The 14,250-nt window shown below is 37.4% G+C and overlaps 2 protein-coding genes across 2 annotated transcripts; both read left to right on the top strand.

The window, feature by feature from the left end:
- The first annotated feature begins 2,261 nt into the window (after window positions 1–2,261).
- On the top strand, window positions 2,262–4,732 carry LOC132613149 (uncharacterized). Its single transcript, XM_060327196.1, has 3 exons — window positions 2,262–2,832; window positions 3,305–3,538; window positions 4,398–4,732. The coding sequence occupies exons 1-3, from the start codon at window positions 2,262–2,264 to the stop codon at window positions 4,730–4,732; spliced, it is 1,140 nt and encodes a 379-aa protein (XP_060183179.1).
- A 2,106-nt stretch (window positions 4,733–6,838) lies between these two features.
- Window positions 6,839–10,053, top strand: LOC132614674 (glycerol-3-phosphate acyltransferase RAM2-like). The gene is made up of 3 exons (XM_060329190.1): window positions 6,839–7,943; window positions 8,506–8,986; window positions 9,471–10,053. The coding sequence occupies exons 1-3, from the start codon at window positions 7,332–7,334 to the stop codon at window positions 9,884–9,886; spliced, it is 1,509 nt and encodes a 502-aa protein (XP_060185173.1). The 5' UTR covers window positions 6,839–7,331; the 3' UTR covers window positions 9,887–10,053.
- Window positions 10,054–14,250: the final 4,197 nt, after the last annotated feature.

Genomic DNA, 14,250 nt, shown 5'->3' on the forward strand with positions numbered 1-14,250 from the left:
CGCTGGATTTATACTCATGTTCTGTACTACTATTTCGTTTATGCCTCAGATTTGTTTCTGTATTTTCTGCTTTGCATACTCAGTACATATTTCGTACTGACCCCCTTTCTTCGGGGGCTGCGTTTCATGCCCGCAGGTACAGACGTACAGTTTGGTGATTCACCAGTTTAGGACATCCCCTTCTGCTGTTGGATTGCTCTTCTCATTTCAGAGCATATATTTTGGTATACATTTGTTCGCTATGTATATATGTATTTGTTCAGGGGTACGGCGGGCCCTGTCCCGCCATATGATTCGGTTTGTCTATTTAGAGGTCTGTAGACGTAATTGTGGGTGTGTGTGACTACTTCTGTACAGTAGCGTTTGTATGATTCTATTCGTTATGGCAGCCTCGTCGGCGTGCAATTTGTGTATGTCTATGGCAGCCTTGTTGGCGTGCATTCTGTATATGTTTTGGACCATTGTGCCATTTGATAGCCTTGTCGGCTTTTGACACATTTGACAGCCTTGTCGGCTTTTTGATATATGTGCATATGTTCGGCGATGTATATTCCACCGCCTCTTCGCACTCTGATATGATGTTTTGTTAATACCGTTTGATATAGTTTGAGACGGCATATATGCCATTTGTTTGTGCTTCGATATGGATAGGTATGTCAGGGTGCCCAACTAGGGCGCCAGTCACGGCCTACGGGGTTGGGTCGTGACACAATCACAATACATATTTTATTTGTTAGGGCTAAGAATATAAATATGACAAATTCTTAACGGATTAACGGATTAACGGATTAACGGTTTACCGGATAAGAAAATTGAGTAATTCGCCCCCGCACCGATAAGCCGATAACTGTAAAATTTTAATCCATTCCCCAACCGCTGATCCGATAACGCAATACCATTAAGCCAATAAGCCAATTTTGCGGTTGGATTATCGGTAGCGGTTCGATTTTGAACAACCCTATATATAATATATGTAAGTTACTATTGAAGACAATATTTAAATTAATTATAATAGAGTTAGTTATTGATAGTTAGTTAGTGAATGATTAGGAGTTAGTTAGTTAGTTGATGAATAATTGTAAGTTGTAAATCCTGTATATAACTTGTAGTCAATGGAAAGAGAACTTTGAGTTCTCATTTTACATTCTCCAGATATTTGCATTCTCCTTCTTCTCTATCTCTTTCTCTCGAACTCCTATCAACTGCAACACCTCCATTGTTGTAGTTAAAGCTCTTGTTTAAGCTTTCTCATTTCAAATCATTGTTTTTAATATGGTATCAGAGCTATTCAATCTATAATTCCGCATTTTTGAAGTTTTGTTTCTGGAAAAATTCATCAGAATTTTAGGGTTTCGTCTTTTTCAAATCGATTTATCGCAATTTTTCGTTACAGTGCGATTCAACGGAGATCGTATATGGAGTTCTTCTTGTGTCAAATTCACACATCGCTTGTTCGATTTACAGTTTCGATTGTCTTGATTCAAAATTTTCATTGCCCTAATTTCAAGTTTCAATTCTCAATTGACCTAATTTCACATCGAAAAATGGCGCTTAAAGTAAATGCAAGTGAGGGAAACACCTCCACCATAGATACGAGCAGTCCTCTCTACATGCTTCCTTCGGATAGTGCTGGTGTAATGTTAGTTACAGTTCCTTTCGATGGAGTTGGATACAGATCCTGGAGAAAAAGTGTTTTACGAGCCCTGTCCGTGAAGAACAAGCTGAGGTTCATCCATGGTGAGTGCAAGAAACCTGATGCGAATTCATCACAACTCCGTCAGTGGGAGAGATGTGATGATATGGTAACTTCGTGGATTTTGAATTCCTTGTCCAAAGAGATGTCGGATAGTGTAGAATATGTCAATGATTCTGTGGAGTTGTAGAATGAATTGGAAGATAGGTATGACCAAACCAATGGGGAAAAACTGTATCAAATTTAGCAGGAAATCAACGACCTTACGCAATTGGTTTTGGACATTACTACTTACAATACACGAATAAAGAAGCTGTGAGAAGAATTGAGTACCTTAAACACTAAGAATCAGTGCAAATGCAATTGTACATGTGGAGCAAAAGAGAGTTTTCACAAAGCAGAACTGGATCGACGTCTAATTCAATTCCTTATGGGATTAAATGAGGTATATATTGTGGTAAGGGGAAGCATTCTCATGATGAATCCCTTTCCATCCATGGCACGAGCCTTTTCTATTCTAATTTAAGAGGAAAAACAAAAAGGGTTCAAACCTAGTAATCGACTAGGAATGGAGCTTACCTCCTTGAATGCTTCAACTATGAACTACAAAAACCAGCCTACAAAGAACTTTAAGACAAATTACTCCACTAACAACTATGTTGGGAGTAGCAGTTATACAAGACACAACAATTCATTTAACCATCCATCAAGGAATAATCATCATGTAGGCAGTAGCAGTTACTCGAGGAATAGCAGAAATGGACTATTTTGTGACTCTTGTAAGAGACCAGGACACATAAGGGACAAGTGTTATAAACTACATGGCTACCCTAATAATACTCACACCTACAATTCACAAGGCAATTACCAAAGTTACCCACGAAACAGTGGCCAGAATCCCAGGATTGACAAGGGAAAGAGGACTGCAGCCAATGTGCACGGTGTGTCTAATGACATGATGTCAAATTATGGAGGGGATAATCTGGCAGGTGACACTCAAAATGGAATTCATCCAAGTGCTAGTATTACAAAGGAACAATATGGACAGATCATGAACATGCTGCAGCACTTCAAAGCAGAAAATGCTGGAGAGGATCAAACAAGTTCTGCTGTTAATATTGGTTCTATGAGTTGTGCAGGTATTGTAGTCTGTACCTCTTCTGTTGACTTTGACAAACCTTCATGCAAGTGTTTTGAATCAAAAGCTGATTTGTGGATCATAGACTCAGGAGCATCTAACCATATGACTTTTAATAAATCCTCCCTAACTAATATCACAACTTTATCCTATCCCTTATTAGTTTCTCTACCAAATGGATATAGAGTTAAAGTAACAGAGTTTGGTGATGTTACAATCACACCTAAGATCATACTGCATAAAGTGTTATATGTAACTTGTTTCAAGTACAACCTTATTTCAGTTCATTCATTGACATTCTCATTGAAATGCGTGCTTCTCTTCACTAATGCATTTTTTCTATTCTAGGGCCCTTCAATAAAGAGGTCTCAGGTGATTGGTAGTAGCAAGGATGGACTTTACTTCCTTTGCTCCAGATGTTTGAAATGTAAAGCTGGTAGCACTATCAATTCTGTTTACTGTTGTGTTTCAAGTGTCAATTCCTCTCCAGTTGGTCATGAACCTTGTATTAATGGTAGTAATTGTGTCCACTAGGATTTCTGGCAAACCTTTTCCATATGTTTCATCACCTTTTGTAAATGTTTCCACTTGCCACAATGATAATAATATTGCTGAGTTTGCTGAGAGTTCTTACGTTTTTAATGGGAATGATGTGGACTTGTTGTGGCATAATAGACTTGCCCATGTGCCTTTTGTAAAAATGAAAGGTATTCCTACTCTACCAGTTAAGTTTTCACCCAAACAACCCTTTTTGTGCACTATCTGTCCCATGGCAAGACAACCCAGACTTGCTTTTAAACAAAGCACCAGTTGTACCACTAAGATTTTTGAACTACTACATATTGACTTGTGGGGACCTTACCATGTCAATACGCATGACAACTACAAATACTTCCTTACTTTAGTAGATGATTACAGTAGATCCACATGGACACACTTACTGAGCACCAAAAGCAATGCTCTCTAAGTTTTGAAATCCTTTGCCACCATAGTGGACAACCAGTTCAATATTTCCATTAAGAGCATCAGGTCAGACAATGGCCTTGAGTTCACTAGTAATGAAACAACCCAATTCTTTCAAACCAAAGGAATCCTTTATCAGAAAACTGTCCCTATACACCACAACAAAACAGTGTAGTAGAAAGAAAACATGAATACTTGCTTGAAACTGCTAGAGCACTCTTATTTCAATCCAAACTGCCCCTAAAATATTAAGGAGGGTGTATCTTGACAACCACATACCTTATAAACAGATTCCCTCAACTTACTTGAATAACAAATGCCCCTATGAGCTTCTGAACAAGAGAAAACCAAACTATTCCCATCTTAAATCCTTTGGTCGCTTATGCTATCCAACAGTTCCTAAAGTCCACAGGGACAAATTTGAACCATGAACCACACCTCACACCTTTGTAGGATATCCATTTGGCACAAAGGATTACAAGGTGATGAGTCTTGCTACAAAAGAATGCATGTTTTCTAGAGATGTAGCGTTCCACGAAAATATTTTTCCTTTCATTTTTTCTTTTGATAAAGCTTCTTTTCATAATGTTCTTAAGTCTGTAGTTTTTAATGATTATTTCATAAGTACTGATTTAGTACCACATAATGCTTCAGCACATGATCCTAGGAATATAGTTGTCACTGAACCTAATTTGGCACTTAACTCTCCACAACCAGCTCCTCTATCTTCCCTATCTACTCCATCTCCACTTACCACACCTGCTCCACCTTTAGTTCCACAAAAAACTTCACACATACCTCACAAGGCCCCCACACATCTGAAAGATTACATTTGTTCCATTCCCACATTAAAACCTACTGTATCAACTCTTTCCTTGACTGCTTTGTTTTCCAAACACCACCATATTTCACCTGATGCATTGACACCGGCTAGTTAGCTTCTTGTTCAAAATGTTTGTCATGATTGTGAGCCTTCCTCGTATAAAGAAGCAGTTCTAAATCCTGCTTGGCAAACTGCCATGTCTCAGGAATTTGAAGCTCTATATGCCAACAACACATGGGATCTTGTGCCGTTGCCCTTAAGGAAACAAGCAATTGGTTGTAGGTGGTTTTACAAAGTCAAGCATAAAACAGATGGTAGTATTTAAGGTCGGGTTGGTAGTGAAAGGGTACACTCAACAAGCAAGGGTTGATTACACTGAGACTTACTCCCCTGTGGTGAAGATGGCCACTGTTCGAACATTAGTGGCATGTGCAGTTAAGAAGGGTTGGGATATGTTTCAGCTTGATGTCAATAATGCATTTCTTCATGGAGATCTCCATGAAGAAGTGTATATGCAAGTACCACAAGGCTTGGATGTGATTGAGCCTACTTTGGTATACAAGCTCAACAAGTCACTCTATAGGTTAAAACAAGCAAGTAGACAGTGTTATGCCAAGTTAACTGAAGCCTTGTCCTTTAGAGGTTATTTTGATTACTCTTTGTTCTATAAGAAAAATGGTTCTCTAGTGGTATTTGTAGCTGTATACGTTGATGATGTAATACTCACTGGGACAGACTCAACAGAAATGACAAATCTCAAGTTGTATTTGCATGACACATTTAAGATCAAAGACCCTGGTAAGTTGCATTACTTCTTGTGTCTTGAAATTCTGGACACTGATGGTGGGGTCATCATTTCCCAGAGGAAATTTGTTCTTGATTTGTTGAAAGAGTATGACTGTGGTGCTTTTGGCCCTTTCTCTTCCCCTCTTGATCTTACTATAAAGCTCAGGTCCAAGGAGGGGAAAGCACTCTCAGATCCCACATACTACATGAAGCTAATAGGAAAACTCAACTTCATCACAAATACGAGGTTGGATATAGCTTTTAGTGTGCAACAATTGAGTCAGCTCATGCAGGATCCCAGAGAACCACACTTACAAGCAGCATTTCACCTACTTAGATATTTGAAAAAGGATCCAACTCTGAGCATCTTAATGTCAAAAGATCCAGATTGCACAGTTAAGGCATTTTGTGACTCTGACTGGGCATCTTGCCCAGACTCTAGAAGATCAGTTAGTGGATACTTAGTTTTGTTGGGAAATAGCCCTGTGAGTTGGAAGTCAAAGAAGCAGGAAGCTGTCTATTTGTCCTCAGCAGAAGCAGAGTATAGATTATTGAGGAAAGTTGTAGGTGAACTGGTGTGGTTGCAAAGACTGTTTAATGAACTTACCATCTGCTGCCCATCTCCCATTGCAGTCTACTGTGATAGTCAATCTGCCCTTCATATAGCCAGAAATCCAATTTTCCATGAGCGTACTAAACATATCGAAGTTGATTGTCATTTTGTTAGGGATAAACTACAGGAGGGGCTCATTTCTTTACATCACATCACAACTACTGATAAGCTAGCAGACATTCTTACAAAAGCCCTCACTAGAATCAAACATTCTATTATGCTGAGCATGAAATCATCACCACCAACTTGAGAAGGGGTGTTGAAGATAATATATTTAAATTAATTATATTAGAGTTAGTTACTGATAGTTAGTTAGTGAATGATTAGGAGTTAGTTAGTTAGTTGATGAACAACTGTTGACAGCTGTAAGTTGTAAATCCTGTATATAACTTGTAGTCAATGGAAAGAGAACTTTAAGTTCTCATTTTACATTCTCCAGATATTTGCATTCTCCTTCTTCTCTCTCGAACTCCTATCAACTGCAACACCTCCATTGTTGTAGTTAAAGCTCTTGTTTAAGATTTCTCAGTTCAACTTCATTGTTTTTAATAGTTACTTATCCATGTTATAATGGAAAGATACCTATAAATGACCTTTGAGTGGCCTCACAGTATAAAAAACTTTATACCCGCGTGTGGAGAAGTTAAACTTTCTTTTTCTTTGGTAACGTATGTTTGTGCTATATTTGATTACTTTTGTGTTGTCCCGATACTTTGGACCCCTAGTCCATATAAACTAGCAAATATTACAAGGAATAATTGCACAGCGGCCGGTTGTCATTTTGTGCATTATATATTAAAGTTTTATTTTCTAATATTCCATACTTGTATAATTCAAGCTAAGTTTAGAAATTGGCGGTTTGAACAAAGAAGCATTTTAATATGCTCCTAAACAAAGACATTATGTTTTGGGAAATTCAATATGGTTTCGTTGACCTGTACTTTGAATTTAATGGAACTAAAAGACAAAAAACTGCACGCAACATACATTCCTATGACTTAAAAAGTATGAAAATATATTAAGAGGTGAATGCACAAAAACAAGACTGACGATTTGCACTAAGAAAAAATAGGCTTTTCGCCATCCTAGAGAAACAAGAATATGCCAATTTTAGGCAAATTCTATAAGCTTTAATTTCTTCAACGCCAACAATTATGGGCATTGATCTTAGAGACCATCTTCACTATGTTTTCCTCATTTGTCATTTTTCTTAATCAACATGCATATATACACTCAAACTTGGAGAAAGTTAACTTCAAGCAGCTTAAAAGAAAAAAATAACAGCTATATTTGTTAACTTTAGAAGCTGCAAAAAATGGCAATAACAACGTTCCCAACTGTGGACAAATGTGCATCAATAGGGCGCGAAAAGGACACTGTGGTTGCGGACATGGATGGAACATTGCTTCGAGGTCGAAGCTCTTTCCCTTATTTTGCCTTAATTGCTTTTGAAGTTGGAGGGGTTTTAAGATTACTTTTCCTTCTCTTGGCTTCACCACTCGCCGGACTACTTTACTATTTCTTCTCGGAGTCTGCAGGAATCCAAGTCCTTATTTTCGCGACGTTTGCAGGGATGAAGGTCTCTGATATAGAGTCGGTAGCACGTGCAGTGCTACCCAAATTCTATTCTGGGGATCTTCATCCCGAGTCTTGGAAAGTGTTCTCTTCGTGTGGGACCCGTTGCGTTTTGACTGCGAATCCGAGGGTTATGGTGGAAGCATTTTTGAAGGATTTTTTGGGGGCTGATATAGTTTTAGGGACTGAGATTGGAAGTTATAAAGGTAGGGCTACTGGTTTTGTAAAGAAGCCAGGAGTGCTTGTCGGGAAGAACAAAGCTGATGCTCTTCAAAAGGCATTTGGAGAGACCAAACCTGAGATTGGATTGGGTGATCGTCATACAGATTTTCCTTTCTTGGCTTTGTGTAAGGTTAGTTCTTTGCTACATTTAATCATCAACTAATCAGTTTTCCACTCATATTAATCTATCTCAAAGTAGTTAAACGTAGAAAGAGTATCTCAATTTCTAATGATCACTAATCTTAGCAATCAGCTAGTTATAAATAGGGGGCAAAGATCCAATAAAACAAACAATAGCTTGTCATGAAGTTAGTGCAATTATATCATGTTGTGATCCCTTGAACGAGAGGCGGATCTACCATGTAAGTTTCAAGGGTCACTATCACTAAATGCTTATAAATATTTGACTGTAAACTCAATTATTATTGTATATTAACTCGAGGTCGCAGTAAAAACCATAAACTTCAAATCCTGAATCTATCTCTACCATGAACTAATAAAAATTCTAATTAAAGGAGATTTATTTTAGTTAATTTGAGATGTGGAAACATGGAGATAAATTTCTGTCAACTACAAAGAATGACAGTTTTTATAGGATCAATGAAAAACTCTGTTTGAATTCTGTTATAGATGTGATTTTTCTTGGGTTATCTTAGTTGGAACTCGATGAAGTAACAAAGTTCAGAATGCAGGAAGGTTACATTGTACCACCTAAGCCAGAAGTTAAGGCTGTAACCACAAGCAAACTTCCCAAGCCCATCATTTTCCACGACGGCCGATTAGTCCAAAAGCCAACACCTATCATGGCATTGCTCATCATTCTATGGATCCCCATCGGTTTCATCCTCGCCTGCTTGCGCATTGCTGCCGGATCACTCCTCCCTATGCCCATCGTCTACTATGCATTTCGAGCACTAGGTGTTCGTGTCATCGTTAAGGGTAACCCTCCACCTCCCGTCAAGAAATCGGATAACAAATCGGGTGTACTCTTCATCTGCTCTCACAGGACTCTTCTTGACCCTATTTTCCTCTCCACTGCACTTGGTCGACCGATCCCGGCTGTTACATACTCCGTTTCGCGACTTTCTGAGACCATTTCACCGATTAAGACGGTTAGGCTGAATCGTGATCGAGCTTTGGATGCCTCCATGATCAAGAAACTTCTACAAGAAGGTGATGTTGAGAATTTTTGGGCATGATTGGTTGCTCACAAATAGAACTTTATTATCGCAAAGTGAGGACTAGCTTCGGCCTTACAACGTGATCTTTTTTTTTTTTTGTTTTTTTTTTTGTTGCACTCACACTCTAGCAACCATGTTTGTTGCTCTCTATTACTTCTCACTCGGTGGCACACTTCTCACTGGATGACTCAATTCTTACTTGCTTAAGCACTCAATCTTTACTTGAACACACATACAACTCAAATGACCACACCTATGTATAGGTGGTGAATGGAAGAAAGTGGAAGTTATATATTAGAATTAAACCTTCCACTTATTTATGGAAATGAACTTTTTAGAATGCTTCTAGGCTTCTCACGCTAGAATTCTCATTCTAGAGTTCTCCTTTCAATTATCTACCAACTCTTTGAATATTCTAGATTCTTCATTAAAGTATCGTATATATATTCATTAAGTTGGTGATGAATTCTTAACAGGTGACCTAGCAATCTGCCCGGAGGGGACTACGTGTAGGGAACCGTTTCTTCTTAGGTTCTCGGCCTTATTTGCTGAGTTAACCGATGAGCTCGTGCCTGTGGCTATGGTGAATAAAATGAGCATGTTTCACGGTACAACGGCTAGAGGGTGGAAAGGGATGGACCCATTTTACTTCTTCATGAACCCTAGCCCAGCTTATGAAGTTACATTCTTGAACAAGTTGCCCTGTGAGCTAACTTGCAAATCAGGGAAATCAAGTCATGAAGTGGCTAATTACATACAAAGGGTTATTGCTGCAACTCTTTCTTATGAGTGTACTACTTTTACTAGGAAGGATAAGTATCGTGCACTTGCTGGAAATGATGGTACTGTTGTGGAGAAGCCTAAGACAAAAAAGCGTATAATGGGATGTTAATTTAAAGTCAGCTATATAAGTAGCATTAGAAGATTCAACTTTTTGAATATTGATCATGTATCCTTCTAGAAATGGCATAACAAGGTACTCTGTAGAAATAAAAAAGTTTTACATTTCACATTTTTCTCTTGAACTAATCCCTTTAATGTAAAGGTTTGCACGGATTACTGGAAGAATCAATATTGTTAGTTCAAAGTTTAAGAAATCTCAACAAAAAATAGAGCAGCATTATTGCAACGTTTCCTCCGAGAATTTACATCTACCAAAAGATCATGGTTGACCCAAACTAAATGGGGGATATATTTAGACCATATTTCTCATAGTTCAGGGCAAATTTAATCATATTTTTGTTGAGTATTAATTTGGATACGTGACAAAAAACCATGCTAATTAGCTTCGTTAGTCAATATATGCAGATTATATAGCCCACTTTTGTCACTATAAGGGCATAACCCAACTATTAAAAAAGGACATATAGATCTTTTCGCATTATTCAATGACAAATTTGACATTTCTTCCAACTTATAATACTACCAAAAATGTGGTAGATGTCATTTATGTCTTGCTTTTACTTCTTCGGTCTCGGCTTAAGGAAATAAATGTTCAAGATGTAAATTGTATTTAATATTTTACAATCACAATTACAATCTAATAAGAATGTATTATAATTCAAAATTAGTCTTGAATTTAGGCATTGTACACAAAAACATGTGTAGTAAAAACAAACCATAACGTAATTATTCAACATTAGTTTAGAAAGGGTAACTTGAATTATATATATCAAAAGTTTAAAAATGTAGAGAGGTTTCGTAATCAAATTCAATAGTTTTAGTTAACCTAAATTTTCTCTTCTTTTTTTCCCTTAAGTTAACAGATTTAACAGAGAAATGATCAAAAGGGTCCTTAATGTATGAGGGTTGGATTATTTTAATCCATCAAATATACTATATAACATAAATAGTTATTATTATATGAAAAAAGTGATCATTTTAGTCCTTCATATATACCATGTAACCAAAATAGTCCTTAATGTATGAAAAAAGTGATTCTTTAGTCCTTCATATATACTCCATAATCAAAATAGTCCTTTATATATGGAGAAAGTGATCATTTTCATCCTAAACCTTAAAAGCAACAGTGCAAATAAAATATATATTAAGTTTAACCAACAATTTATGTGAGCCGTATAAAATATAAAAAAGGGGATTGAAACCTTTCGGCCATAACCAATTATATAATGAGAAGAAAGGTCAACTTTTGTTAGGAAACTCCTATACCAATAATCAATGCATGTTTTTTCCTTTAAACCGATAACCCAACTACGTCTCTGGCTCATCCTCTCTTTGTCTAATCTTTATCTATCCCTCTCTTTTGGGTAGGAGCTAAGGTAGTGATCTGGAAAGCTTTATGTGTGAATTTATCTATTGGAAGCCATGACCGAAGCTTCAAGCTCGATTGTGGAGCTTTGCATTATTGAGATGAAACAAAGCAAAATGAAGAAATTGTATTTGATTGTCTTGATTCGATTACAACTCAATGTAGAAAATGAGATATTTGTAGACCTCACTTGAACAACTGGCATTTAACTAATCATCACACTTAAAACTAACTAGCCACCTACTTATCATAACAGAATCCGATCCTAACTAACTCTGACACGCGATATACACTAATATACTGAATATACAGTCGCGTATACAACTAGTTTTGACACTCCCCTTCAAGCTGGTGGGTGAAACACATCGATCACTCCCAGATTGGATAGAAGTGTGTGATGCTGTGATGCTCCCAAGCCCTTGGTGAGCAGATCAGCAAGTTGTAGCTTGGTGTTGACATAAGTTGGCAATATTGTCCTATCTTTGAACTTTTCCCTCACAAAATGACAATCTATCTCAATATGTTTTGTTCGTTCATGAAAGATTGGATTCCCTGCTATTTGTATAGCAGCCTTGCTATCACAATAAACTCTTATTGGAAGCTCAATCTCAACTTGAAGTTCTCTAAGCACTCCAGTTAACCACACAATTTTTGACACTGCTGAGGCCATGCTTTGGTATTGTGCTTCTGCTGAGCTTCGACTCACTGTATGTTGGTTCTTAGATTTCCATGAAATCAATGACCCTCCAAGTTGCATCACAAAATCAGTCACTGATCTTCTTGTATTAAGACAAGAGGCCCAATCTGAATCACAAAAGATTGTCAGGTCTTTGATTGGATTTCTCTTCCATAGTATTCCTAATTCTGGTGGTCTTTTTACATATCTCACAACTCTTAGAGTTGCATCCCAATGTGACCTTTTGGGTAATTGCATGAATTGACTTAGCAGTTGTACTGCAAAACATATATCTAGCCTAATAATGGTCAAGTAAATAAGTTTACCTACCAGTTTTTGATAGCATCCAATATCTTCTAGTACTGGATCATTTGTCTTGTCAGTTTTGTTGTCACCATCCTTGGCAATAGTTGCATCATAATCCACAAAAATGAGTTTGACATTTGCTTCTAGTGGTGTGCTAGCAGGTTTAGCACCACTAAGACCAACATCTGAGATCAGCTCAAGTGTGTACTTCCTTTGATTGAGCAGTATCCCAAGCTTGGACCTCATCACTTCTATTCTTAAGAAATACTTCAATATTCCCAAATCCTTCACTTTAAACTAACTATGCAAATACTTCTTTGTGTCATCAACAAGCTGTGAACTATTTCCTGTTATAAGCAAGTCATCAAGATGATCACCAGTTCTTTGTCCCTTCTTTTTATAAACAGAGAATGATCATATGAACTTTGAGTATATCCTGCATTCCCTAAGGCAGTATCAACTTTATATTCCATTGTCTTGAGGTCTGTTTCAAGCCATACAATGACTTCAGTAATTTACAAACTCTAGTCTCCCATTGTCTATGAAAACCTTGTGGAAGAAACATATACACCTCCTCATCTAGATCTTCTTGAATAAATGCATTATTGATATCCATTTGAAATAGTTCCTAATCATGTGATGCTGCTATACTGATGACTGTTCTCATAGTAACCATTTTTGCAACTGGTGAGAAAGTTTCATGGTAGTAAAGTATTTCCTCCATTTGCTTTTAGCTTTACTTTATACACCCACTTTGAAAGAATGGGCAAATTTCTTGGTGGCAAGTCCACCAGTTCCCAAGTCTGATTCTCTTCAAGTGCATCTACCTCGTTTTTCATTGCTTCAACCCACAGTTTGTCTTTAGATGCTTTATGAAAGCTTCAAGGTTCTTTCACAGTAGAAAGATTACTTAGGTATGTCTGATAGGATGGTGTGAGATGAGAGTATGATATGTGACTAGTTATGGGATAGGCACAGTTTCCAGCAGTTTTTTGTGTCATGACATAGTCACTATGCCAAATTGGTGGTTTGGCATTTCTGGAAGGTCTTCTTTGCTCCTATTGTATGATAGGCATTTATGTAACCACTTCTTCATGTTGTTGCATCAAAGGAACATGATCATTCACTTGTGCAGTTTCTTCTTCATGCAAGTTTGCATCTTCCTCTAATTGCTCAACATGCCCATTCTCGTCATGTTCAGAACTCATGAGAGGGGCAGAACTGCTAAGCTCATCAATGTGGGATTCAACCTGTTCCACACTGTCAGAGTTGTCATCATGTTCAGGTTGAACAATGTGCTGTATTGGTCCTGAACTCTCATGAACAAGAATTGAAGAAGCACCATTAGTATCATCTGTCCCTTTTGCTTTAGAAATAACGAAGGAAAACATATCCTCTTGAGGGGAAGAGTGAACATCCAGATAAGGGAAATATTTTCCCTAAAAGTGACATCCCTGCTGATGAAGATCATCTTGGAAACAAGGTCAAATAGTCTATAACCTTTTTGTTTCTCTGAATAACCAACCAGGACTGATTGTCTTGCCCTTTCAGCAAACTTATCCCTTCTAGGCAGTTGACTAGCATAGCATAAAGAACCAAAAACTCTCAAGTGATCAATACTAGGTGCTTTGTCAAACAATTTTTCATATGGACTCTTTCCTTTTAAAACCATTGAGGGAAGCTTGTTAATCAAATGAACTACAGTTTCACAATCTCCCCAAAAAATAATAGGAATTCCACATTGAAATTTCAAGGCTTTAGCAACCTCTAGGATATGCCTATGCTTTCTCTCTACTGTGCCATTGTGTTGAGGAGTATAAGGACAACTACTTTGATGTATAATACCATTATCAGCAAGCAAATTCACTCATTTAAAGTTAAAAACCTCTGTGCCATTATCAGACCTGGTTATCTTAACAGTACAGTTAAACTGGTTCTTAATCAGACACAATAATTCAGAAAGGACAGTAAACACTTTCTTGGAATGTATAAGGAAAACCCAAGT

Source organism: Lycium barbarum, chromosome 10 (genome assembly GCF_019175385.1).
Source record: "Lycium barbarum isolate Lr01 chromosome 10, ASM1917538v2, whole genome shotgun sequence".
Lineage (NCBI taxonomy): Eukaryota > Viridiplantae > Streptophyta > Magnoliopsida > Solanales > Solanaceae > Lycium > Lycium barbarum.

What these genes read in the sequence shown, in the direction of transcription:
- LOC132613149 (XM_060327196.1), top strand. Translation starts at nt 2,262, where the DNA reads ATGGAGCTTACCTCCTTGAATGCTTCAACTATGAACTACAAAAACCAG. An exon ending in TGGTTCTATGAGTTGTGCAG is followed by an intron (nt 2,833 to 3,304) that starts GTATTGTAGTCT and finishes TTGTGTTTCAAG; the next exon opens with TGTCAATTCCTCTCCAGTTG. An exon ending in GCCTTTTGTAAAAATGAAAG is followed by an intron (nt 3,539 to 4,397) that starts GTATTCCTACTC and finishes TTAAGTCTGTAG; the next exon opens with TTTTTAATGATTATTTCATA.
- LOC132614674 (XM_060329190.1), top strand. Translation starts at nt 7,332, where the DNA reads ATGGCAATAACAACGTTCCCAACTGTGGACAAATGTGCATCAATAGGG. An exon ending in CTTTCTTGGCTTTGTGTAAG is followed by an intron (nt 7,944 to 8,505) that starts GTTAGTTCTTTG and finishes TTCAGAATGCAG; the next exon opens with GAAGGTTACATTGTACCACC. An exon ending in CAAGAAACTTCTACAAGAAG is followed by an intron (nt 8,987 to 9,470) that starts GTGATGTTGAGA and finishes AATTCTTAACAG; the next exon opens with GTGACCTAGCAATCTGCCCG.